Source organism: Tachyglossus aculeatus, chromosome 5, assembly GCF_015852505.1.
Source record: "Tachyglossus aculeatus isolate mTacAcu1 chromosome 5, mTacAcu1.pri, whole genome shotgun sequence".
Classification (NCBI taxonomy): Eukaryota; Metazoa; Chordata; class Mammalia; order Monotremata; family Tachyglossidae; genus Tachyglossus; species Tachyglossus aculeatus.
In genome coordinates, this window is record NC_052070.1 from 8,776,473 (window position 1) to 8,800,906 (window position 24,434).

At 47.3% G+C, this 24,434-nt stretch overlaps 1 protein-coding gene across 8 annotated transcripts in view; it reads right to left on the reverse strand.

Moving 5' to 3' along the window:
• Positions 1-24,434, reverse strand: part of TIA1 (TIA1 cytotoxic granule associated RNA binding protein) — a 50,684-nt gene that overhangs the window by 13,960 nt on the left and 12,290 nt on the right. For 2 of the 8 annotated variants that reach the window (XM_038747173.1, XM_038747166.1), the window contains exons 2-7: positions 12,690-12,792; positions 8,211-8,309; positions 7,493-7,547; positions 7,278-7,310; positions 5,824-5,911; positions 775-850 (exon numbers count right to left, since the gene is read on the reverse strand). In XM_038747173.1, the coding sequence (XP_038603101.1) occupies positions 775-850; positions 5,824-5,911; positions 7,278-7,310; positions 7,493-7,547; positions 8,211-8,309; positions 12,690-12,792 (454 nt within the window). Of the gene's footprint in view, positions 1-774; positions 851-5,823; positions 5,912-7,277; positions 7,311-7,492; positions 7,548-8,210; positions 8,310-12,135; positions 12,360-12,689; positions 12,793-24,434 lie in introns of those variants that run through there. The other 6 variants (XM_038747168.1, XM_038747167.1, XM_038747170.1 and 3 more) reach the window with 4 other exon arrangements.

Here is a 24,434-nt window from a genome sequence, read left to right on the forward strand (position 1 = left end):
GGTAGGGACTGTCTCTATATGTTGCCAACTTGTACTTCCCAAGCGCTTAGTACAGTGCTCTGCACACAGTAAGCGCTCAATAAATACGACTGATTGATTGATTGATTGGAAGGTGGACTGTGTCCAACCTGTTTGGCTTATATCTACCCCAGCGCTTAGTACGGTGCCTGGCGCTTAACAAATACCATTAAAAAATACAAACCAAACCAAAAGACAAAACGGTAGAGGAGAAGGCCAGCCTCACATGGGAAACTGCTGAGCTCACCTCCTCCAGGAGGCCTTCCCAGACTGAGCCCCTTCCTTCCTCTCCCCCTCATCCCCCTCTCCATATATGTACATATGGTTGTACATATTTATTACTCTATTTATTTATTTATTTATTTATTTCACTTGTACATTTCTATCCTATTTATTTTATTTTGTTGGTATGTTTGGTTCTGTTCTCTGTCTCCCCCTTTTAGACTGTGAGCCCACTGTTGGGTAGGGATTGTCTCTATGTGTTGCCAATTTGTACTTCCCAAGCACTTAGTACAGTGCTCTGCACATAGTAAGCACTCAATAAATACGATTGATTGATTGATTGATTGAAACCCTACGATCAGCTGGACAAGTACAGTGCCTGGCACAGAATAAGCGCTTAACAAATACCATTAAAAAATACAAACCAAACCAAAAGACAAAACGGTAGAGGATAAGGCCAGCCTCACATGGGAAACCCCACGATCGGCTGGCCAGCAAGTGGAGTGCAAACAGAGAGATTTTCGGATGGCTCACCCATTTGTTGAAGAACGAGACAAAACCATATCCTTTAGATTTCCCCGTTGTCATATCTTTCACCACACGTGCGTCCCTGCAATCAGAAGCGATTGCCACGTTACAATTCCAAATTAGCCACTTTAAAAAAAAAACTCGAAACCAAAAAAACACGCAAAGAGTTTCACGCATAGCTCTTAACAGATTTCACCTTCAAAGAGAACCATTTCTTCCCCCAGCAAAATACTCTAAGCAAATGTCTCCTCTCTCATTCATTCCATCGTATTTATTGAGCGCTTACTGTGTGCACAGCTCTGTACTAAGCACTTGGGAAGTACAAGTCGGCAACATATAGAGACAGGCCCTACCCAACAACGGGCTCATGGTCTAGAACGGGGAGACAGACAACAAAACACGTAGACAGGTGGACCTCTTCTACTAGAAACTCGTTCATGATGCCCTGTTGTAGCAAATTAATCTCATAAAAGTGCAAATCTCTAGCTTCTCCGGGAAATGGACATCCTTTGACGGCACTTGGTTCCCGGTTCAAAATATTTTAAATGTCATACATGGTCAAGGCAGCTATTCCCATCAATTACTTAGGCCACCTGCAGCTCACTAGCACATTAAATGAATGGCTTTCTTTAACCATGCGACGGACAACTAGCTCTTCGCCAACCCAATCTACCAATTCAAAAGTTAAAATAGGAAAAAAAAAACTCAGAATAAAAAAAGAAAAAAATAGGAATTAAAAAGGCATGCATCGCCAGTTAACTGAATTCTTTACTTTTCTCGGGTCATTCGTTATCCCCTTTTGGGACTTGTGGGCAGCAGCAAATTTGAGAAACAGACATTTTCAGACAGGGTTGCATGATTGAAGGGGAAATAAAAAACACTCGAGACACACTCGCTTGAGGCACAAAAAGATTTTAAACAGGAGTTGTTAAAAGATGGATTGGAAGCTACAAGACATAAAATGAAACTCTTAGGGAAAAAGACAGATATAGAGACAGAAAGAAAGTCATAAAGAAAACAACCAGGAGGATAATGATAATAATAATTGTGGTATTTGTTAAGCACGTATTGTGTCCCACATAGGGCTCTCAGTCTTAATCTCCACTTTACAGATTCATTCAATCGTATTTCATTCATTCGTATTTATTGAGCGCTTACTGTGTGCAGAGCACTTGACAGATGAGGTTACCAGGCACAGAGAAGCTAAGTGACTGGCACAAGGTCACACAGCAGACATGCATCTCCCTTGTATCCCCCTGAGCGCTTAGAAAAGTGCTTAGCACATAGTAAGTGCTTAACAAAAGCCATTATTATTATTATTTATTATTATGTGGGGATCGAATGTCATTAGCCAGGGCAATCCTGATTGTTCTTCAGTGACACTCTGTGAAATAACCAGAACTCTCTGTACTGCTTCTGAAAGGCAGCGTGGAAAGAGACCGGGCTTGGGAGTCAGAGGCCATGGGTTCTAATCCCTGCTCTGCCACTTATCAGCTGTGTGACCTTGGGCAAGTCACTCAACTTCTCTGTGCCTCAGTTACCTCATCTGCAAAATGGGGATTAAAAGCGTGAGCCCTCACGTGGGACAACCTGATTACCTTGCATCTGCCCCAGTGCTTAGAACATAGTGAGCGCTTAACAAATACCATTATTATTATTTTCAAGTACTAGAGAGTGAGTTGAATCGTGGAAAGAGGCGTTTCTTATCTACGGCAAAAGCGAGCAGAACCGTAAAAACGTGCCCAAGGAGAGTTTCTAACTATCCTGAAACTTGCCCTTTCTTTGTATGCCCTCAGAAAGAAACAGACACTAGCCTCTACTGACTTCAACCGAGAACGTGGAAGACACAGAACTCGAAAAAGTCCTAAGCGCTTAGTACAGTGCTCCGCCCACAGTAAGCGCTCAATAAATATGACTGAATGAATGGAAAAGTCAAAACATGCCCACGTTAAGGAGCAGAAAGACCACGTTGAAATGCAAACCTTCCCATGAGGTAGAGCTACAGAACACCAAATTGAGATGCCAAAATGCGTACCTCGACTCGACGGGAGTGACGGCTTTTAATTGAGGTCACGGGTCAATAATAATAATAAAACAATGATAATAATAATAGTGATGGTATTTGTTAAGCGCTTACTATGTACCAAGCACTGTTCTAAGCTCTGGGTAGATACAAAGTAATCAGGTTGTCCCACAAGGGGCTCACAGTCTTCATTCCCATTCTACAGATGAGGTCACTGAGGCCCAGAGAAGTGAAGTGACTTGCCCAGTCCCACAGCTGCCAAGTGGCGGAGCCGGGATTAGAACCCACATCCTCTGACTTCCAAGCCCGTGCTTTGCATATAGTAAGCGCTTAATAAATGCCATTATTATTATTATTAAGCCACGCTGCATCCCTCCCTTCAGATTTTCCATGGGTGTCTCAAGCAAGAGGGAACCTATGAAGATGTCAGCTCATCGTGGGCAGGGAATGCATCTCTGCGGCGTTCAGTACAGTGCTCTGTGCCCAGTAAGAGCTCGATATAAATCACCTGTCTACATGTTTTGTCACCTGTCTACATGTTTTGTTTTGTTGTCTGTCAGCCCGTTACTGGGTAGGGACCGTCTCTATATGTTACCAACCTGTACTTCCCAAGCGCTTAGTCCAGTGCTCTGCACACAGTAAGTGCTCAATAAATACGACTGAATGAATGAATGAATGAATGAATGAATGGTCACTTCACTTCTCTGGGCCTCAGTGATCTCATCTGTAAAATGGGGATTAAGACTGTGAGCCCCACGTGGGACAACCTGATTACCTTGTATCCCCCCGCAAGTGCACTGCTTCGTGCATAGTAAGCGCTTAGCAAATGCCATTATTATTTTTATTATTGATTGATTGGGATTAGCCCCTTGTCGGATAAACCCGGCCAGAGTTCCAGCCCGCTCTGTGGCTCCTGTTTCAGCCCCGTCACAAAGCGCTCCCTCAATTAGCCCCTTGGGCAGAAAGTCAGCCCGCCGACAGGGTTTACTGAGCGCTTACTGTGTACAAAGCACTGTACTAAGCGGCACTTGAGAAGCACTGTTCTTGACAAGCAGTGTGGCTCAGTGGAAAGAGCCTGGGCTTGGGAGTCGGAGGTCATGGGTTCTAATCCTGCCTCCGCTACGTGTCTGCCGCAAGTCGCTTTACTTCTCTAGCCCTCAGTTCCCTCATCCGTAAAATGGGGGTGAAGACTGTGAGCCCCACATGGCAGTGTGGCTCGGTGGAAAGAGCATGGGCTCTGGAGTCAGTGGTCATGGGTTCAAATCCCGGCTCCGCCAACTGTCAGCTGTGTGACTTTGGGCAAGTCACTTCACTTCTCTGGGCCTCAGTTCCCTCATCTGTAAAATGGGGATTAACACTGTGAGACCCACATGGCAGCGTGGCTCGGTGGAAAGAGCATGGGCTCTGGAGTCAGTGGTCATGGGTTCAAATACCGGCTCCGCCAATTGTCAGCTGTGTGACTTTGGGCAAGTCACTTCACTTCTCTGGGCCTCAGTTCCCTCATCTGTAAAATGGGGATTAAGACTGTGAGCCCCGGTGGAACGACCTGATCACCTTGTAACCTCCCCAGTGCTTAGAACAGTGCCTTACACATAGTAAGGGCTTAATAAATGCCATTATTATTTTTATTATAACCTGATTACCTTGTATCTACCCCAGTGCTTAGAACAGTGAGCCCACTGTTGGGTAGGGACCATCTCTATATGTTGCCGACTTGTACTTCCAAGCAGTTAGTACAGTGTTCTGCACACAGTAAGCGCTCAATACGACTGACTGGGAGTGTCCACAGTCCACACTCCATTCTGCTAACTGGATCGTTTTCCTTTAAACACATTCAGGACACGTTTCTCCCATTCCTCAAGAACCTCCAATGGTTGCCCATCCAACTCCGCATCAAACCAAAGCTCCTCACCATTGGCTCTAGAGTCCTCCATCATCTTGCCCCCTCCTCCCTCACCTCACTACTCTCCTCCTCCAACCCAGCCCACACAATTTGTTCCCCTAATACTAACCTTTTCACTGTACTTTGATCTCATCGATCTCGCCGCTGACCTCTCGCCCACATCCTACCTCTGGCCTGAAACGCCCTCCCTCCTCATATCAGATAACTGCTCTTCCTCACTTCAAATCCTAAATGAACGTCCATCGCCTCCGAGAAGCCTTCCCGGACCACGTCCTCCTCTCCTCTTCTCCGACTCCCTTCGGCGTCACCTTCATTTGCTCCCTTCATTCATCTTCCCTCCCAGCCTCACAGCACCTATGTGTAGATCTATCATCTATTTATTTATGTATATTAATGTCCGTCTCCCCCTCTAGACTGTGAGCTCACTGTGGGCAGGGAATGTGTGTGTGTTGTTCTATTGTCCTCTTCCAAGCACTTACTACAGTGCTTTAGACACAGTAAGTGTTCAATAAATATGAGTGAATGAATGACTGACTATCCAACAGACAATGACTCTCCCCGCCTTCGAAGCCTTATGGAAAGGCCCATCTCCTCCCAGAGGCCTTCCCTAAGCCCTCCTTTCCTCTTTTCCCAATCCCTTCTGCATCACCCTGACTTACTCCCTTTACTCAAACCACACCTCTGCCCCCCCAGCCCTAAAGCACTTAGGTCCACATCTGTAACCTATTTATTTATATTATTGCCTGTCTCCCCCTCTAGACCGTAAGCCCATTTCGGGCAGGGAATCTATCTGTTCCATTGTACTCTCCCAAGCGCTTAGTACAGTGCTCTGTAGGCAATCAACACTCAAAAATACAACTGACTGAGCAGGGGCACGGTTCTTAACTCATCCGAGCGTAGCGCAAAGGCCTAGCCGCCTGAAAAACACTCCCCAGATAATTTGCCGACTGACACACCCTGCCTAATGAAGCACGACTCTTCCCTGGCGACCTTTCCTTTCTGAGTTCAGATGTTTAAACCACCCCCCTCCACCTCTCTGCTAGGGAACAATCGAGGCGTGATGTTCAGGCAAACGGCCTGTACGCTGCCGTTTTGGGTTCGAGGGCTGACATTGCCTTCGGTTACTTACGATATTCTTCCAAACGGGGCGAAGGCAGCTTTTATGTCTTCGGTTGTAATTTCTGGACTGAGATCGCCGACAAACACGTGGAAATGGTCTTAGGAGAGGAGAGGGAGGGGAGGGGAACGAAGAGAAAAATTAAAACTTTAAAGTTTGGCCAAACCGCTCTGAAAACGTTCTCGATCGAGTATTCAGAGGGCACGAAACCACTTCCATATAAACAGGACGCGTCAAGACACAGTGCTAGACTTAGCTATAATTCAGTCTGATCTCAATGAAGAGCATCACCCAGGGGGGTGGGTAGAGCCGGGATACTTTTAAGAATGCTCCCCTGACGGAATCCACCCCAATCTGAGAGTCTCTCAGATGATTTTCACAGCCAGTCATGGGGCTGGCCCACCACTGCTTTAACAATTGCTTTAAGGTTGGCAAAACAGCACTGACGGACTGAATTATCCCTAGTTGGGCTCGGCGAGGTGGCAGTGCTTCGCACATAGTAAGCGCTTAACACATGCCATCGTTATAATTATTATCCGATTAGTTCAGCGTGATGCGGTACTTTATAAATGGCAACGGGCTGGTGGGATTGGAGTAGCAAAGGAGGTGAAGGGGAGAAAAAGACGGAGGCGGAGAGGAGGACGCCTTTCGCCTCAACGAGACCCTGACCGCCGCGCGGTCGGACGGAGGGAGGTAAAGAACGATCAAAGAAATTCCCAGCGTGGTTCCGGTCTGCCATTAAAAGCATCAGGCCGTTCCAGTTTACAGGAATCCCTGTGCGGGTGAGTTAAGCCCCAAGGGCACAGAACGGAAACGACAGATCCCTTCCTTCTGGGTTCACGTCGGTCTCTCCGTCTAGACTGGCGGCGGGCAGGGGACGTGTCCGTTGATTGTTCTGCCGGCCTCTCCCGAGCGCTCGGCCCAGTGCTCTGCACCCAGCCGGCGCTGGACACTACGATGGACCGACTAGGTCAGAGACGCTAAAACGTGCCCTGGAGAGGAGGGCAGGCAGCCCTGAGCCGAAGATGGGAAAAATCTACCGGCCGCCCTTCGAGATCGACCCTTCCGTTTTGAGCCAGAGGAATTGGCGGGATGCTTCCAGAGGAGAGGGATGCCTGATGACTGGCTCCGGTGAACTAGTGAAAAGGCAGGGGGAAGGAAGGGGGGCGGGGGAGAGACGTCCCCGCTCCGCCGGACTTTGGCCGCACGTCGGGCTGTCGCCTTCCGAGCGGCCCCAGTGGCAAGGAGCCACCGGGCCCGTCCGTGGCGAACCGGGGCAGGAGCCGCGTTCTTACGGCAACCCGGGGGGGAGAGATGGCCATGAAAACCAAGAGACGGAGAGAACCCCTCCCCAGCCCGCTTCTCCCTCCCATCCCACCCCCCAAAAAACCCATACTGAATGTCTCAGACCGGCAGTCAACAGACCCTCGAGAGATTTCATTTTATGTTTAAGAAGATACAATTACCTTGTGAACGCAGTGTGCTGACAACGGTACTACCTGATGACAAAGATTAGATTTGTTCTTAAATTTATTAACACAAACACATTCAATCATACTTAGGATAACGTTCAAAAACATTACTGCAAACATGTACGAGGCTTAGACGCTTTATGACATGACTATTCCAGCGTAAATAAAAACATTTTTTTTTTCCCCCAAAGAGCATAAAACGCACTTACTGCTTGTATCTTTCTTCTGATTGCTGGGAGTCGTGGCCCAGTTCACTTTGACTTCCTACAAATAACAGTGGCTCAAGTTATATATGAGGAACTCGCCTTCATTCAGTCATATTTACTAAGCACTTATTGTGGGAGGAGCACTCTACTAAGCGCTCGAGAAGGTATGATACAACAATAAACAGACATATTCCCTGCCCATGAAGAGCTTAAACTCAGACGTGACAACTGCATTCACACGGAAAAGTAAAAAACAAAACAAACAACGAATATAACATCTCTGTGACGGAAAGTTAGAGGCCAAGAAACTAGATTTGAGGCAAAACGATCACTACCTCTCTCGTCCTCTAATTCTGTGCGGGCAGAGGCAAGAGGCCTGAGTTCTAGACATTTCCCGGGGTTCACTGTACTCTACCTTACCTTTAAAGAATGAAAATACAAAAATGCGTATTTGAGAAGTCCGTTCTTCTTTCTTCCCTGGATTCCCTCAAACTCCCCCTTCCTCTAAGCTACACCTCTGACTCTCCCCCGCCTCCCAACCCCACGGCCCTGCCTCTCGCGGGAGATCTGAATCGGAGAAAACAGGAAAGAAGCATTTACCTTTTACGGTTGAGTTCTGCCCTTGGTGTTTTTGGGGGGGAAGGGGACTCCTCCACATAACCGTTATCAACCAACTTTAGACATTTCCTCTCCAACTCCCCCTTCAGAGCTGACAGCTTACCTTCCCCATGATCTTCCGTCCGTTCATGGCGGCCAGGGCCGCGGCTGCGTGGCGATGCTCGTAGAACTCCACAAAACAGTACGGGTCGTTGCCAGCTGTCTGTCGGGCAAGGAGGGGACAGGACGGCAACTTAGTAGGACCTTCTACTTGCCACCCCCCCCCCCCCCCCATCATTACTAGCTACCCTGGTGGGAGGGAGAACAGACCCCGGGTCTGGAAGTTGGGATGCCCGTGGCTCTCATCCCAGCCCTGCCGTTGGCCTGCTGAGTGGCCTTGGGCGAGCCGCTTAACCTCTCTGAGCCGCGCTTCCTCGTGCGTAAAATGGGGAGAAGAGACCATCTGCCCTCCCTTCTTCTAAGACTGCCAGCTCTGCCTAAGGCCTGTCAATCAACTGGATTTCCTGAGCGCTTACTGTACACTGAGCACTGCACTAAGTGCTGGGGAGAGTACAATAAAGCAATAAAACACAGAAGACAGGTTCCCCGCCGATCTGGTTTCCTCAGACAATAATACAGATTAGTTTCTTCTTTGCCCTTAGCTAGCTGTGGGCAGGAAATGTGTCTGTTTATTGTTGTATTGTACTCTTCCAAGTGTTTCACATAGTGCTCTGCACAATGTAAGCGCTCAGTAACTTATTCCATAATTTATTCACTAATTCAATCGTATTTATTGAGTGCTTACTGTCTGCAAAGCACTGTGCTAGGTGCTTGGGAAAGTACAATACAGCAATAAACAGACCCATTCCCTGCCCACAAAGAGCTTACAGTTTTAGAGAGGGGGGAGACAGGAACAGAAATAAATAAATGGGAGATAAGGACGTAAGTGCTATGGGGCTGGGAGGGGGGAAGAACAAAGGAAGCCAGCCAGGGTGACGCAGAAGGGAGAGGGAAAGGTGGGCTTAGGTAAGGAAGGCCTCTTGGAGAAGTGCCTTCAATACAGATTCAAAGGGGGGTAGAAAAATTGTCAGATTAGAGGAGGGAGAGCGTTGCAGGCCAGGGGCAGGACATGGGCCAGGGGTCGGGGGCCAGATGGGCGAGCAGGAGGCCCAGGGAGAAGGTTAGTGGCACCAGAAGAGTGGAGTGTGCGGGCTGGGAGGGAGAAGGAGAGAAGGGAGGTGAGGGAGGTGGGGACAAGACGATCGACTGCTTTAAAGCTAATGATAAGGAATTTCTGTTTGATGCGGAGGTGGATGGGCGACCACTGGAGATTTCTGAGGAGTGGAGAAACCTGGCCTGAATGTTTTTGTAGAAAAATGATCCAGGCAGCCGAGTGAAGTATGGACTGGAGTATGGAGAGACGGGAGGCGGGGCGGTCAGCAAGGAGGTTGATGCAGTCATCCAGGTGGAATATTTGGGTAGAGTGACAGAGGAGTCATCAAAGACAACACCAAGGTTACGGGACTGTGAGACAGAAAGGATGGTGTTGCCATCTAGAGATGGGAAAGTCAGGGGGCGGGGGGTCAGGGTTTGGGGTGGGATTGATCATTACTATTTTTATGAAGTCTATGAAAGACAAAAAGAACCCCTCCATTTTTCTACTGATTTCAAGTTGGCTTTTTCTTTTAAAAAATGGAATCTGTTAAGTGCTTACTACGTGCCAGGCACTGTACTAATAGCTGGGGTAGATACAAGCTAATCAGGCTGGACGCAGTCCCTGTTTTATATGGGCCTCACAGTCCCCTTTTTACACAGATGAGGGAACTGAGGCCCAGAGATGTGAGGTGAATCGTCTATGGTCCCACAGCAGACAAGCGGCAGAGCTGGGATTATTCATCCATTTAATCGTATTTATTGAGTGCTTACTGTGTGCAGAGCACTGGACAAAGCGCTTGGGTAGTACAAGTTGACAACATACAGAGACGGTCCCTACCCAACAACGGGCTCACAGTCTAGAAGGGGGAGACAGACAACAAAACAAACCATGCGGACAGGTGTCCAGTCATCAGAATAAATATAATTAAAGCTAAGAACCCAGGGCCTGTGCTCTATCCACTACGCTGTCCTGCTTCTCTAATGACTGGAGTGGAAATGATCGTCCTCCCTCTATAGAAGAACGCAGAGCTATGAAGCGATGGGTTTGCGGGGGGCCTTGGTGATTATTATTATTTTCTTTAATGGCATTTGTTAAATCCTTACTATATGCCAGGCAATGTTCTAAATGCTGGGGTAGTGACAAGCTAATCCAGTTGGACACAGTCCCTCGCCCCACGGGGAGCTCCCAGTCTTAATCCCCATTTTACAGATGAGGAAACTGAGGCACAGGGAAGTGAAGCGACTTACCCAAGATCTCACAGCAGACAAGCGGCAGAGCCGGGAGTAGAACCCAGGTCCTTCTGAATCCCAGGCCCCGGACTCTATCCACAAGGCCCCGTTGCTTCTCCAGCATGTTGATATATGTTGATGTGTTGGCTCCCAGACTGAGCCCCTCTTTTCCCCTGCTCCTCCTCCCCTCCCCATCGCCCCGACTCCCTCCCTCTGCTCTTCCGCCTTTCCCTCCCCACAGCACTTGTGTATATATGTACAGTTATTATTCTATTTATTAATGATGTGGATATATCTATAATTCTATTTATTTATATTGATGCCTGTTTGCTTGTTTTGTTGTCTGTCTCCCCCCTTCTAATAATAATAATAATGATGGTATTTGTTAAGCGCTTACTATGTGCAAAACACTGTTCTAAGCGATGGGGGGGATACAAGGTGATCAGGTTATCCTACGTGGGACTCACAGGCTTAATCCGCATTTTACAGATGAGGGAACTGAGGCACAGAGAAGTGAAGTGACTTGCCCAAAGTCACACAGCTGACAACTGGCGGAGCCGGGATTTGAACCCATGACCTCTGACTCCAAAACCCGTGCTCTTTCCACTGAGCCACGCTGCTTCTAGACTGTGAGCCCGCTGTTGGGTAGGGACTGTCTGTCTTTGTTACCCAGTTGTACTTTCCGAGCGCTCAGTACAGTGCTCCACACGCAGTAAGCGCTCAATAAATACGACTGAATGAATGAATGATGATGTGTTGGAACCAATTCGTTTGGAAAACCGAGAGGCCGAGGAGCGGCAACGTAGTTCAACACGCCGTACCGCTCTGATTTTGAAAACTCAATTATCTGCAGTTGCGGGGGAACAGGAATTGGCCTCCACCAACCAAAGATGCCCACTGTTGGGTAGGGACTGTCTCTATATGTTGCCAATTTGTACTTCCCAAGCGCTTAGTACAGTGCTCTGCACATAGTAAGCGCTCAATAAATGCGATTGATGATGATGATGATGATGATGTTTCTCCTCAAATCCATCGGAGAAACCATGAGAAGTAATAATGATAATGATAGTATTTGTTCAGTGCTTACTATGTTTCAAGCACTGTTCTAAACGCTGGGGTAGATACAAACTGATCAGGTTGGACCCAATCCCTGTCCCACATGAGGCTCACAGTCTCCATCCTCATTTTACGGAAGAGGTCACTGAGGACCAGAGAAGTGACGCGACTTGCCCAAGGTCACACAGCAGACAAGTGACGGAGCCGGGATGAGAACCCATGTCCTTCTAACACTCAGGCCCGGGCTCTAACCACTAGGCCACGCCGCGTCCCTACGTATTACGAGGGTCTGGGTAACAGGAGGAAAGAGCCCAAAATAAATGATAAATTAATGAATTATAATAATAAGAGATAAAAATGATTCCATTCATCCTGTTGACAAAATGGAATAGTGACAGTTGGCTTGGGGCCGAGGAGAAGGACAAAACCACGGAGGACTTTTTCCACACTTGCGGAACTTAGAATAAAGGGGAAATGAGCAAAAATTAGGGAAACAGTTTCATGAGGGTCCTGCAAAGTTAAGGAAAAGTTCTTTCTTTCTGAAAAAAGGACTGAGAAGACTAAAGGACCCTACCCAAGATATGGAGAGAAAACTAAACTTTACTTACAAGAGAAATTGTTTTGGACCAAAAGGGCTCTTCCCCAACTTCTCTAAAAAATTCATTTATTAGTTTTGGAAGACGTTTTATCCACAGATTTTTGTCATTTCTTCTGCAGAAAAAGGATTGTCGAAATGGGCAATAATCAATTCTTTTGTTCTGGTGGGCGGGGGGGAGAACAAAACCTGTCTACATGTTTTGTTTTGTTGTCTGTCTCCCCCTTCTAGACTGTGAGCCCATTGTCAGGTAGGGACCGTCTCTATATATTGCCAACTTGAACTTCCCAAGCGCTTAGTACAGCGCTCTGCACACAGTAAGCGCTCAATAAATACAATTGAATGAATGAATGAATGAATGAACAAAATTGGGAATTGAGGGCTTTACCACCACTGAATTCAGCTTAAGTTTCAAGGAGTTCCTCTGTAAAAACTTTTTTAAATCACTCTTTACACAAAGCCCCATTAGGTGCCTAACCCCACTAAAATTCTTTTTAATGAAACACTTGGGAAGATAATGAGCTATTCTTTTTCAACGGGGAGGAAGAATAAACTGAAGTAAAATACCCTTACATCCATAATCATCTTGCAGTTCTTGCATGGGCCGATCTGGCTGAACAGCTGGAGAATGAGTGCTTCCGTCACATCTCTGGACAGGTTTCCCACATACCTGCAAAATAAAAGAACGTGCTCTTCACCTGGGGACAGGTGCTTTCTCCAAAGATGGCTTTCAAACTGGGAAAAAAAGGAGTATTTTTGGCTGCAGAAATGGCAAGATGGCGCTCAGTCTGCAGTAAGCGCTCAGCAAATACAACGGGTTGATTGAAGATTGGATACTACAGTGGCTTAGTGGAAAGAGCCCAGGGTTGGGAGTCAGAGGTTGTGGGTTAGAATCCCAGCTCCGCCACTTGTCAGCTGTGTGTCTTTGGGCAAATCACTTAACTTCTCTGTGCCTCAGTTCCCTCATCCCATCCCAGTGCTTAGAACAGTGCTTTGCACGTAGTTAGCGCTTAATAAATGCCATTATAAAATTTAAAAAAATAAAAGGGGGATTAAGACTGTGGGACAACCTGCTGACCAGTGCTTAGAACAGTGTTAATTGGTACTTCCCAAGCACTCCCAAGAGTACAGTGCTCTGCACACAGTAAGCACTCAATAAATACAACTGAATGAATGAATAGTAAGCGCTTAACAAACGCCATTATTATTTATTATTATTATTATTATTATTATTATTATTTCAGAGGCATCCATTCCTGAAAGGATGAACAATTAGGATGGGGAAGCTGCGCGGCCTAGTAGAGACAGCTGGGCTTGAGAATCAGAAAAATCACACTCAGTTCTGCCAAAAATGTGAGACTTCAATGCATGTTTTGACTAGAAGCTTGGTAAGCAGCCTTATTCCGGAGGTGGCAGTCCATTTCATTATTCATTCACTCACTCATTCAATCGCATTTATTGAGCGCTTACTGTGTGCAGAGCACTGTACTAAGTGCTTGGGAAGTACAAGTAGGCAACATATAGAGACGCTCCCTACCCAACAACGGGCTCACAGTCTAGAAGGGGGAGACAGACATCACAATTTTTTTATTAATGGCATTGGAAAATAATAATAATAATAATGATGGTATTTGTTAAGTGCTTACTATGTGCCAAGCATTGTTCTAAGCGCTGGGGTAGAAACAACCTAATCAGGTTGTCCCACATGGGGCTCACAGTCTTAATCCCCACTTTACAGATGAGGGAACTGAGGCCCAGAGAAGTGAAGTGACTTGCCCAAGGTCACAGAGCAGACAAGTGGCAAAGCCGGGATTAGAACTCATGACCTCTGATTCCCGAGCCTGGGCTCTTTCTACGAAGCTATATGTGTCAGGCAGGGTTCTAAGCACCAAGATAGATATAAGCTCCTCGAATTGGACCCAATCCCTGTCCCACACGGGGCTCTCCATCTTAATCCCCATTTTACAGATGAGGGATCTGAGGCCCAAAAGTGAATCATAAAAATAATAATAATAATAATGATAGCATTTGTTAAGCACTTACTATGTACAAAGCACTATTTTAAGCACTGTGGGGGGGATACAAGGTGATCAGGTTGTCCCACGGGGGGCTCACAGTCTTAATCCCCATTTTACAGATGAGGGAACTGAGGCTCAGAGAAGTTACGTGACTTGCCCAAGGTCACACAGCAGACAGGTGGTGGATCCGAGATTCCAATCCATGACCTCTGACTCCAAAGCCCGTGCTCTTTCCACTGAGCCATGCTGCTTCTCTGAGGCTCAGAGAAGTTAAGTGCCTTGCCCAAGGTCCCACAGCAGACGAGTTGGCGAAGCCGCGCGATTAGAACCTCATTCAATCGTACTTATTGAGCGCTTACTGTGTGCAGAGCACTGTACGAAGCGCTTTCTAGACTGCAAAGCTCTTAGGGGGCTGGGGCTATGTCTCCGTCTCCTCACACACCCACGCTCTCTTCCTAACGGTCTACATGGTCAGTGCTCCAACACCACTGACGGTGTCTGCCCTCTCCCACGCCCACCGTAAGCAGTCGCTGATTGAACGGCGCTTGGGAGAGTACCATACAACAATAAACAGACATTCCCTACCCAATGCACAGAAATTACTAATCCCGGCTCCGCCACTTGTCAGCTGTGTGACTCTGGGCCAGTCACTTCACCTCTCTGGGCCACAGTTCCCTCATCTGTCAAATGCGGATTAAAACTCCGAGCCCTGGGTGAGACAGGGCCTGTGTTCAACCTGATGACTTTGTATCTACCCCAGCACTTAGAACAAGGCCTGGCACATAGTAAATACTTACCAAAAACCACTTAAAAAAAAAATAAAAGGTCACGTCCTACTTACAGGGAGCTTACCGTCTAGAGGGGGAGACAGTAAGCGCTCAATAAATAGGATGAACTGATTGAGAAAATACAATACAATCCAGTATAATCCCTCTCACCACTGTCCTGCCTCCCAGGATGGTCGTATTATGAATACGTAATGTGTTAAACTCGATTAAACACATGGAAAAATACCAAACCAAGAATGACAACTTTCCCGAACAAAAGAAATCACTCCAATGGAGAAGACGGCCAGAAAAATGCATACAATTTTGAGCACGAAAATTAACTGAATGATGAAACACACGTACAACAGTTCTGACAATGGGTGTAAAATGTGTAGCGGTGACTGGTGGGTTTATATGACTTGAGATTCTGGGAGGTTTGTTTTGTATTACTTTTTAATGGTATTCATTAATCAATCAATCAATCAATCGTATTTATTGAGTGCTTACTGTGTGCAGAGCACTGGACTGAGCGCTTGGGAAGTACAAGTTGGCAATATATAGAGACAGTCCCTACCCAACAGTGGGCTCACAGTCTAAAAGAAGTGCTTACTATGTACGTGGCACTGTAATAAGCAATGGAGTAGGTACAAGCTAATCAGGTTGGACAGAGTCCCTGTCTCACATGTGGCTCACAATCTTAATCCCCATTTTACGAATCCCATTTTATGTGCTCTGCACATAGTAAGCGCTCAATAAATACGATTGATGATGATGACGAAAGAGGTAACAGGCCCAGAGAAGTGACGTGACATCCCCAAGGTCACACAGCACACAAGTGGAGGAGGCAGGATTGGAACCCAGGTCCTCTGTCTCCCACGCCAGGGCTCCACCCATCAGGCCACACAGCTTCTCCAGTGAACTTACAATGTGATTTTTTTAAATATACTTTTGAAGTTCGGACAATTAATATGCTAGCAAAACGTAAATCTCTTTGAAGGCATGGATCCCTCTACACCGCCAGCTCTTCGTGGGCGGAGAATATCTATATCATATTCCCCCAAGCGCTTAGTACAGTGCTTAGTGTAGAGCACACGGTAAGTGCTCAAATACCACTGAATGACAACTTCTGGGAGTTCCCTGGCGAAGGTTTGTTGCAGGAGGCGGGATATGAGAAGGGATTTGAATGTAGGGAGGTCTGGACAACCGTGAAGTTGGAGGAGAGGAAGAGAGCTGGTCTTCTTTCTACTTACTTCCTGCCTGGCCATAGTCTTCACCGCTCCCCCCCCCCTTTTTAATGGTATTTGTTAGACGTTTACTATGTGCCAGGCACTGTACTAAGCACTGGGCAGAAACCAGCTAAGCAGGTTGGAAACAGGCAATGCCCCCGCTCAGAACAGTGCTCAGCGCCTACAACAGTGTTTGGCACATCGTAAGCGCTTAGCAAATACCATTATCATCATTTGGGGCTCACAGTCTTAATCCCCCATTTTATGGAGGAGGTAACTGAGGCCCTGAAGTGGCTTCCCCAAGGTCGCCCAGCATTCATAAATTCATTCATTCATTCAATCGTATTTATTGAGCGCTTACTGTGTGCAGAGCACTGGACTAAGCGCTTGGAAAGTGCGATTCGGCAACATACAGAGATGGTCCCTTCCCAACAACAAGCTCATAGTCTAGAAGGAGGAGACAGACAAAACAAAACAAGCAGACAGGCATCTATTGATCAAAACATAAACAGAATGATAGATGATCTATCCACATCATTAATAAAATAGAGTAATAAATATGTACAAAGATAAACAAGTGCTGTGGGAGGGGAAGGGGGTAGAGCAGAGGGAGGGAGTAGGGGCAATGGGGAGGGGAGGAGGAGCAGAGGAAAAGGGGGGGCTTAGTCTGGGAAGGCCTCCTGGAGGAGGTGAGCTCTCAGTAGGGCTTTGAAGAGGGGAAGAGAGCAAGTTTGGCGGATGTGAGGAGGGAGGGCAGACAAGTGGTGGAACTGGAATTAGAAAGCCAGGTCCCCTGACACCCAGGCCTGGGCTCTGTCCCCCAGGCCAGGCTGCTAGGGTGTTGTTCCCTGGGGAAGGCTTGTTGGAGGAGGCAGGATAAGAGGAGGGATCTGACTGGAGGAAGGGAAAAACTTCTGTGAAAACAGGAATCAATCAATCAATCGTATTTATTGAGCGCTTACTGTGTGCAGAGCACTGTACTAAGTGCTTGGGAAGTACAAGTCGGCAACGTATAGAGACAGTCCCTACCCAACAGTGGGCTCACGGTCTAAAAGGGGGAGACAGAGAACAAAACCAAACATACTAACAAAATAAAATAGAATAGATATGTACAAGTAAAATAAATAGAGTAATAAATCTGTACAAACATATATCCATATATACAGGTGCTGTGGGGAAGGGAAGGAGGTAAGATGGGGGGGATGGAGAGGGGGACGAGGGGGAGAGGAAGGAAGGGGCTGAGTGTGGGAAGGCCTCCTGGAGGAGGTGAGCTCTCAGTAGGGCCTTGAAGGGAGGAAGAGAGCAAGCTTGGCGGATGGGCAGAGGGATTGGGGGCATTCCAGGCCCAGGGGATGACGTGGGCCGGGGGTCGATGGCGGGACAGGCGAGAACGAGGCCTAACGGTGAGGAGATTAGCGGCGGAGAAGCGGAGGGTGCGGGCTGGGCTGGAGAAGGACAGAAGGGAGGGGAGGGAGGAGAATGTACGGGACAGAAGCCAGACTGGAGGGGGTCGAGGAGAGAGTTGGTGTTGAGGAAGAGAAAGATGTAGGAGAGGAAGACAGCCTGTCTTCTTTTCATTCATTCATTCATTCAATTGTATTTATTAATAATAATAATGACAGCATTTATTTAGCGCTTACTATGTGCAAAGCACTGTTCTAAGCGCTGGGGTGGTTACAAGGTGATCAGATTGTCCCACGGAGGGCTCACAGTCTTAACCCCCATTTTCCAGATGAGGTAACTGAGGCAGAGAAGTGAAGTGACTTGCCCCGAGTCACACAGCTGACAAGCGGCGGAGCTGGGATTTGAACCCACAACCTCTGCCTCCAAAGCCCGGGCTCTTTCCACTGAGCCACGCCATTTCTTGAGTGCTTACTGTGTGCAGAGCACTGGACTATTTATTTATTTTACTTGTCCATATCTATTCTATTTATTTTATTTTGTTAATATGTTTTGTTCTCTGTCTCTCCCTTCTAGACTGTGAGCCCACTGTTGGGTAGGGACCGTCTCCATACGTTGCCAACTTGTACTTCCCAAACAGTACAGTGCTCTGCACACAGTAAGCGCTCAATAAATACAATTGATTGCTTGACTGACTAAGCGCCTGGGAAGTACAAATCAGCAACACATACAGATGGTCCCTACCTGACAATGGACTCACAGTCTAGAAGGGGGAGACATACAACAAAACAAGTAGACAGGTGTCAATACCACCAGAATAAACAGAATTATAGCTATATACACATCATTAATAATATAGAGTAATAAGTATGTATAAATATACACGAGTGCTGTGGGGAGGGGAAGGGGGTAGGGCAGGGGGAGGGAGGACAGGGAGGGGAGAAGGAGAGGAAAAATGGGGGGCTCAGTCTGGGAAGGCATCCTGGAGGAAGTGAGCTCTCACCTTTCTTCCCTCTACTTACCTCCTGCCTGGCCAGCCTCCCTCTATCCTCCCTCCCCTGCACCCCTATTAAACTGTATTATTATTATCATTTTCATTATTATTATTATTATTATTATTATACTCTCCCCCTTTTAGACCGTTCTGCCCCTTCTAGACTGTGAGCCCGTTGTTGGGTAGGGACTGTCTCTATATGGTGCCAAACTGTACTTTCCAAGCGCTTAGTCCAGTGCTCTGCAAACAGTAAGCGCTCAATGAATACAACTGAATGAATGAACGAACGAACTGTATAGTTCCTTGAGGGTCAGTCCTATGTCCTTTGCTTCAGGTGAAACTCTCCAAAGCCTAAAGAGTTCAATGCTTTTATAGGATAAGTGCTCAGTAAATACCATATTTTTTTTTCTAATGGTATCTGTTAAGCGCTTACTACGTGCCACGTACTGTACGAAGTCCTGGACTTCGTAATTCCTCCACTCAGCAGACGTTCGCCAAGTCGGACACCCCCGGAGGGGTTCTTGCAAGCAGTGTGGCTCGGTGGAAAGAGCACGGGCTTTGGAGTCAGAGGTCATGGGTTCAAATCCCGGCTCTGCCAATTGTCAGCTGTGTGACTGTGGGCAAGTCACTTAACTTCTCTGTGCCTCAGTTACCTCATCTGTAAAATGGGGATTAAGACTGTGAGTCCCACGTGGGACAACCTGATCATCTTGTAACCTCCCCAGTGCTTAGAACAGTGCTTTGCACAGAGTAGGCGCTTAACAAATGTCATCATTATTATTATTATTATGCATGAATGAGGAAAAATCCTGGTTCAGCGTTTCCCTGGGGTCTGATGCAGCCCACAACCCACCCTTCCTTCCTTCCTTCCTCCACCACACCAGGCCATAACCGAGTGAACGAAGAGAAGCAGTGCGGCCTAATAATAATAACGATGATAGCATTTATTAAGTGCTTACTACGTGCAAAGCACTGTACTAAGCGCTGGGAGGTTACAAGGTGATCAGGTTGTCCCACGGGGGGCTCACAGTCTTAATCCCCATTTTACAGATGAGGTGACTGAGGCCCAGAGAAGTGAAGTGACTTGCCCAAAGTCACACAGCTAATTGGTGGAGCCGGGATTTGAACCCATGACCTCTGACTCCAAAGCCCGTGCACTTTCCACTGAGCCACACTGCTTCTCTTATGGGAAGGGCCTGGGAGTCAGAGAACCTGGGTTCGAATCCCGACTCCGCCGCTTGTCTAGTCTGTGACCTTGGGCAAGTCGATTCAAATCTCCGGGCCTCAGTTCCCTCATCTTTACATCAGGGATAATTATAATAATTATGGTATTTGTTGAGCACTTATTACATGCCAAGAGTGTGAGCCCCATGGGAGACGAAGACTGTGTCAAAACCTGATTGGCTTGTATCTACCCCAGCGCTCAGTACAGTGCCTGGCACACAGTAAGCACTTAAATACCATGAAAACAAAGAAAAAAAACCTGACTGAGTGTACTTTAACGAATCAGTGGTATTTACTAAGGATATAATAATTTTGGTATTTGTTAAGTGCTTACTATGTGCAAAGCAGTGTTCTTAGCACTGGGACGGTTACAAGGTGATCAGATTGTCCCATGTGGGGCTCACACTCTTAATCCCCATTTTACAGATAACAGGCTCAGAGAAGTGACTTGCCCAAAGTCACACAGCTGACAAGTGGCGGAGTTGGGATTTGAACCCATGACCTCTGACTCCCACGCCCGGGCTCTTTCCACTGAGCCACGCTGCTTCTCTAAGATATACGCTACATCACACCTCTAGGATATCTCTAGGATATACAATATGAAGTGCACTGTATTAAGTGCCTGGAATAACAGCAACATGATCTCTCGCCTCAGCATGGGCCCGGGAGTCGGAAGGAGCTGAGTTCTAATCCCGGCTCCGCTACCTGTCTGCTGAGTGACCTCGGGCAAGTCACTTCAATTCCCTGGGCCTCAGTTCCCTCACCTGTACAATGGGGATGAAGACTGTGAGTCCCATGTGGGACAGGGACTGTGAGCCCACTGTTGGGTAGGGACTGTCTCTATATGTTGCCAACTTGTACTTCCCAAGTGCTTAGTACAGTGCTCTGCACACAGTAAGCGCTCAATAAATAAGACTGATTGATTGATTGATGTGGGACAGGGACTGGGCCCAACCTGATTAAGCCTGTATCTACCCCAGCACCTGGTACGCTGCCTGGCACATAGTAAGCGCTTAAATACCATCAAAACAAAATAAACCTAAGCGCACTTTAATCAATGGTGTTTACTGAGCATATACTATATGAAGAGCACCCTTCTAAGTGCTCGGAAAAGCAGCAACATGTTCTCTGCCCTCCTGGAGCTTACAGCCTACAAGTATGGAGACAGACACTCCAACACAGTTCAGGTAATAATAACGGTATTTGTTAAGTGCTTACTATGTGCAAAGCACTGTTCTAAGCGCTGGGGGGGATACAAGGTGATCAGGTTGTCCCACGTGGGGCTCACAATCTTAATCCCCATTTTCCAGATGAGGGAACTGAGGCCCGGAGAAGTCAAGTGACTTGCCCAAAGTCACACAGCTGACAAGTGGCGGAGCCGGGATTTGAACCCATGACCTCTGACTCCAAAGCCCAGGCTCTTTCCACTTAGCCACGCTGCTTCTCACGTAACTAAGGCTATCCATTCATTCAATCGTATTTACTGAGCGCTTACTGTGTGCAGAGCACTGTACAGAATGCTTGGGAAGTACCAATCAGCAACATATTCATTCATTTCATTTTTAGACTGTGAGCCCACTGTTGGGTAGGGACTGTCTCTATATGTTGCCAATTTGTACTTCCCAAGCGCTCAGTATAGTGCTCTGCACATAGTAAGCACTCAATAAATACGATTGATGATGATGATGATTCATTCAATCGTATTTATTGAGTGCTTACTGCGTGCAGAGCACTGTACTAAGCACTTGGGAAGTACAAGTTAATGGTAGACATATAGACGGTCCCTACCCACCAACTGGCTCACAGTCTAGAAGTGGGAGACAGACAACAAAACAAGTAGTCAGGTCTCAATACCATCAGAATAGATAGAATTATAGCTATATACACATCATTAATAAAATAGAGTGATAAACGCTGTACAAATATACACAAGTGCTGTGGGGTGGGGAAGGGAGTAGGGCAGAGGGAGGGAGTGAGGGCGACGGGGAGGAGAGGAAGAGGCGAGGAAAAGGGGGGGATATGTGCGCCCAAGTGCTGGTGGGGTCAGGGGAAGGGGAATGGACTCAGGGGTACAGAGGAGGGAAAACCGTGTGGAAAGATGAGTGATTCTTCCGGGAAGGCTCCCCGGAGGGAATTTTAGGACGGCCGAGGAGTTGGGAACGGTGGGTCCAGGAAGAGGACGGGAATTCCACCCAGGGGGGAGCCTGTGAGGGAGGAGGAGAAGAGGCGACAGAGACCAGGTGAGAGAGAGAAAATGGAAGGCCAGGGCAGGAGGACTGAGGCAAGGGAGAGGGCGGTTGGAGGGACAGAAGCAGCCTGGCTTAGTGGAAAGAGCCCGGCCTTGGGAGTCAGACGTCATGGGTTCTAATCCAGGCTCCTCCACCTGTCAGCTGGGTGACTCTGGGCAAGGCACTTCACTTCTCTGAGCCTCAGTTTCCTCATCTGAAAAATGGGGATTAAGACTATAAACCCCATGTGGGACAACTTGATCACCCTGTAACCTCCCCAGAGCTTAGAACAGTGCTTCGCTCATAGTAAGCGCTTAACAAATGTCATTATCATTATTATTATTCTCTGTGCCTGTTGCCTGTTGCCTCATCTGTAAAATGGGGATTAAGACTGTGGGCCCCACGTGGGACAACCTGATTATCTCGTATCTACCCGAGCGCTTAGAACAGTGCTTCGCTCATAGTAAGCGCTTAACAAATGTCATTATCATCATTATTATTCTCTGTGCCTGTTACCTCATCTGTAAAATGGGGATTAAGACCGTGAGCCCCACGTGGGACAACCGGATTATCTCGTATCTACCCGAGCGCTTAGAACAGTGCTTCGCTCATAGTAAGCGCTTAACAAATGTCATTATCATTATTCTCTGTGCCTGTTACCTCATCTGTAAAATGGGGATTAAGACCGTGAGCCCCACGTGGGACAACCTGATTATCTCGTATCTACCTGAGCGCTTAGAACAGTGCTTCGCTCATAGTAAGCGCTTAACAAATGTCATTATCATCATTATTATTCTCTGTGCCTGTTACCTCATCTGTAAAATGGGGATTAAGACTGTGGGCCCCACGTGGGACAACCTGATTATCTCGTATCTACCCCAGCGCTTAGAACAGTGCTTGGCGCATAGTAAGCGCTTAACAAATATCACTATTATTATTATTAAGCTGGACCACGACTGGAGGGGAGGCAGGCCCAGATTTTCAAACCTAACATACGGATCCAGGCAGCCATCCTCGGCCCAGGCGGGGGCTGGAGGAGGGCCCTGGGGGTCGTTCGGTCGGGGTAGCGGGGCCTCCTCGCCACGGTGCCCACCTCTATCATTCATTCATTCAATCGTATTTGAGCGCTTTACTGTGTGCAGAGCACTGGACTAAGCGCATGGAAAGTACAATTCGGCAACAGACAGAGACAACCCCTACCCCACAATGGGCACCCAGACTAGAACGGGGGAGACAGACAGCCATCAGCCCTCCTGGCTTCCAGACGGTCGGCTGGGTGTGGGCCGCGGATGGCTTGGCTCAGTGGAAAGAGCCCGGGCTTTGGAGTCAGAGGTCACGGGTTCAAATCCCAGCTCCGCCAGTTGTCAGCTGTGTGACTTTGGGCAAGTCACTTAACTTCTCTGTGCCTCAGTTACCTCATCTGTAAAATGGGGGTTAAAACTGTGAGTCCCCCCTGGGATAACCTGATCACCTTGTAACCTCCCCAGCGCTTAGAACAGTGCTTTGCACATAGTAAGTGCTTAATAAATGCCATCATTATTATTGTTATTATTATTATTCTGTCCTCGACTCAGAGCTTATTAACGGCGCTCTGCACACAGTAGGTGCTCAGTAAATACGACTGACTGGGGTCTGCGAGGAGTTGCCCGGACGGCCCGTGGGGGGCTGATTTCAGTGGACACGGCAGCTGCGTTTCTGTAAAAAGTAAGTGGGCCTGCATCCTCTAGTTAACCCTCAGGTGATGTACTTTCAATAATAATAATAATTACAATATTTGTTAAGCGCTTACTATGTGCCAGGCACTGTACTGAGCACTGGGGTGGATACAAGCAAATCGTGCTGGGCGCAGTCCCTGTCCCACACAGGGCTCACAGTTTAATTCCCCATTTTACAGATGAGGGAACTGTGGCCCAGAGAAGTGAAGTGACTTGCCCAAATCACACAGCAGACAAGTGGTGGAATTAGGTTTAGAACCCATGGCCTTCTACCAGGGCTTTGCACATAGTAAGCACTTAATAAATGCCATTCTTCTTCTTATTATTATTATTATTAACCCCCAGGCTCTATCTACCAGCATTAGAACAGTGCTTTGCACACAGTAAGCACTTAATAAATGCCATTATTATTATTATTACTACAACATACTGCTTCCCTAATAGTTTCAATATTTATTTATTATTATTATTGTGTTTGTTAGGCACTTACTATGTGACAGGCACTTTACTAAACGCTGGGGTGGATAGAAGCAAATCAGGTTGGACACAGTTCCTGTCCCACGAGGGGCTCACAGTCTCCAACCCCATTTTACAGAAGAAGGAACTGAGGCCCAGAGAAGTCAAGTGACTTGCCCAAGGAACTGAAGCCCAGAGAAGTCAAGGGCATTGCCCAAGGTTACATAGCAGACGAGTGGAGGAGCCAGGATTAGAACCCATGAACTTCTTACCCCCAGACCCA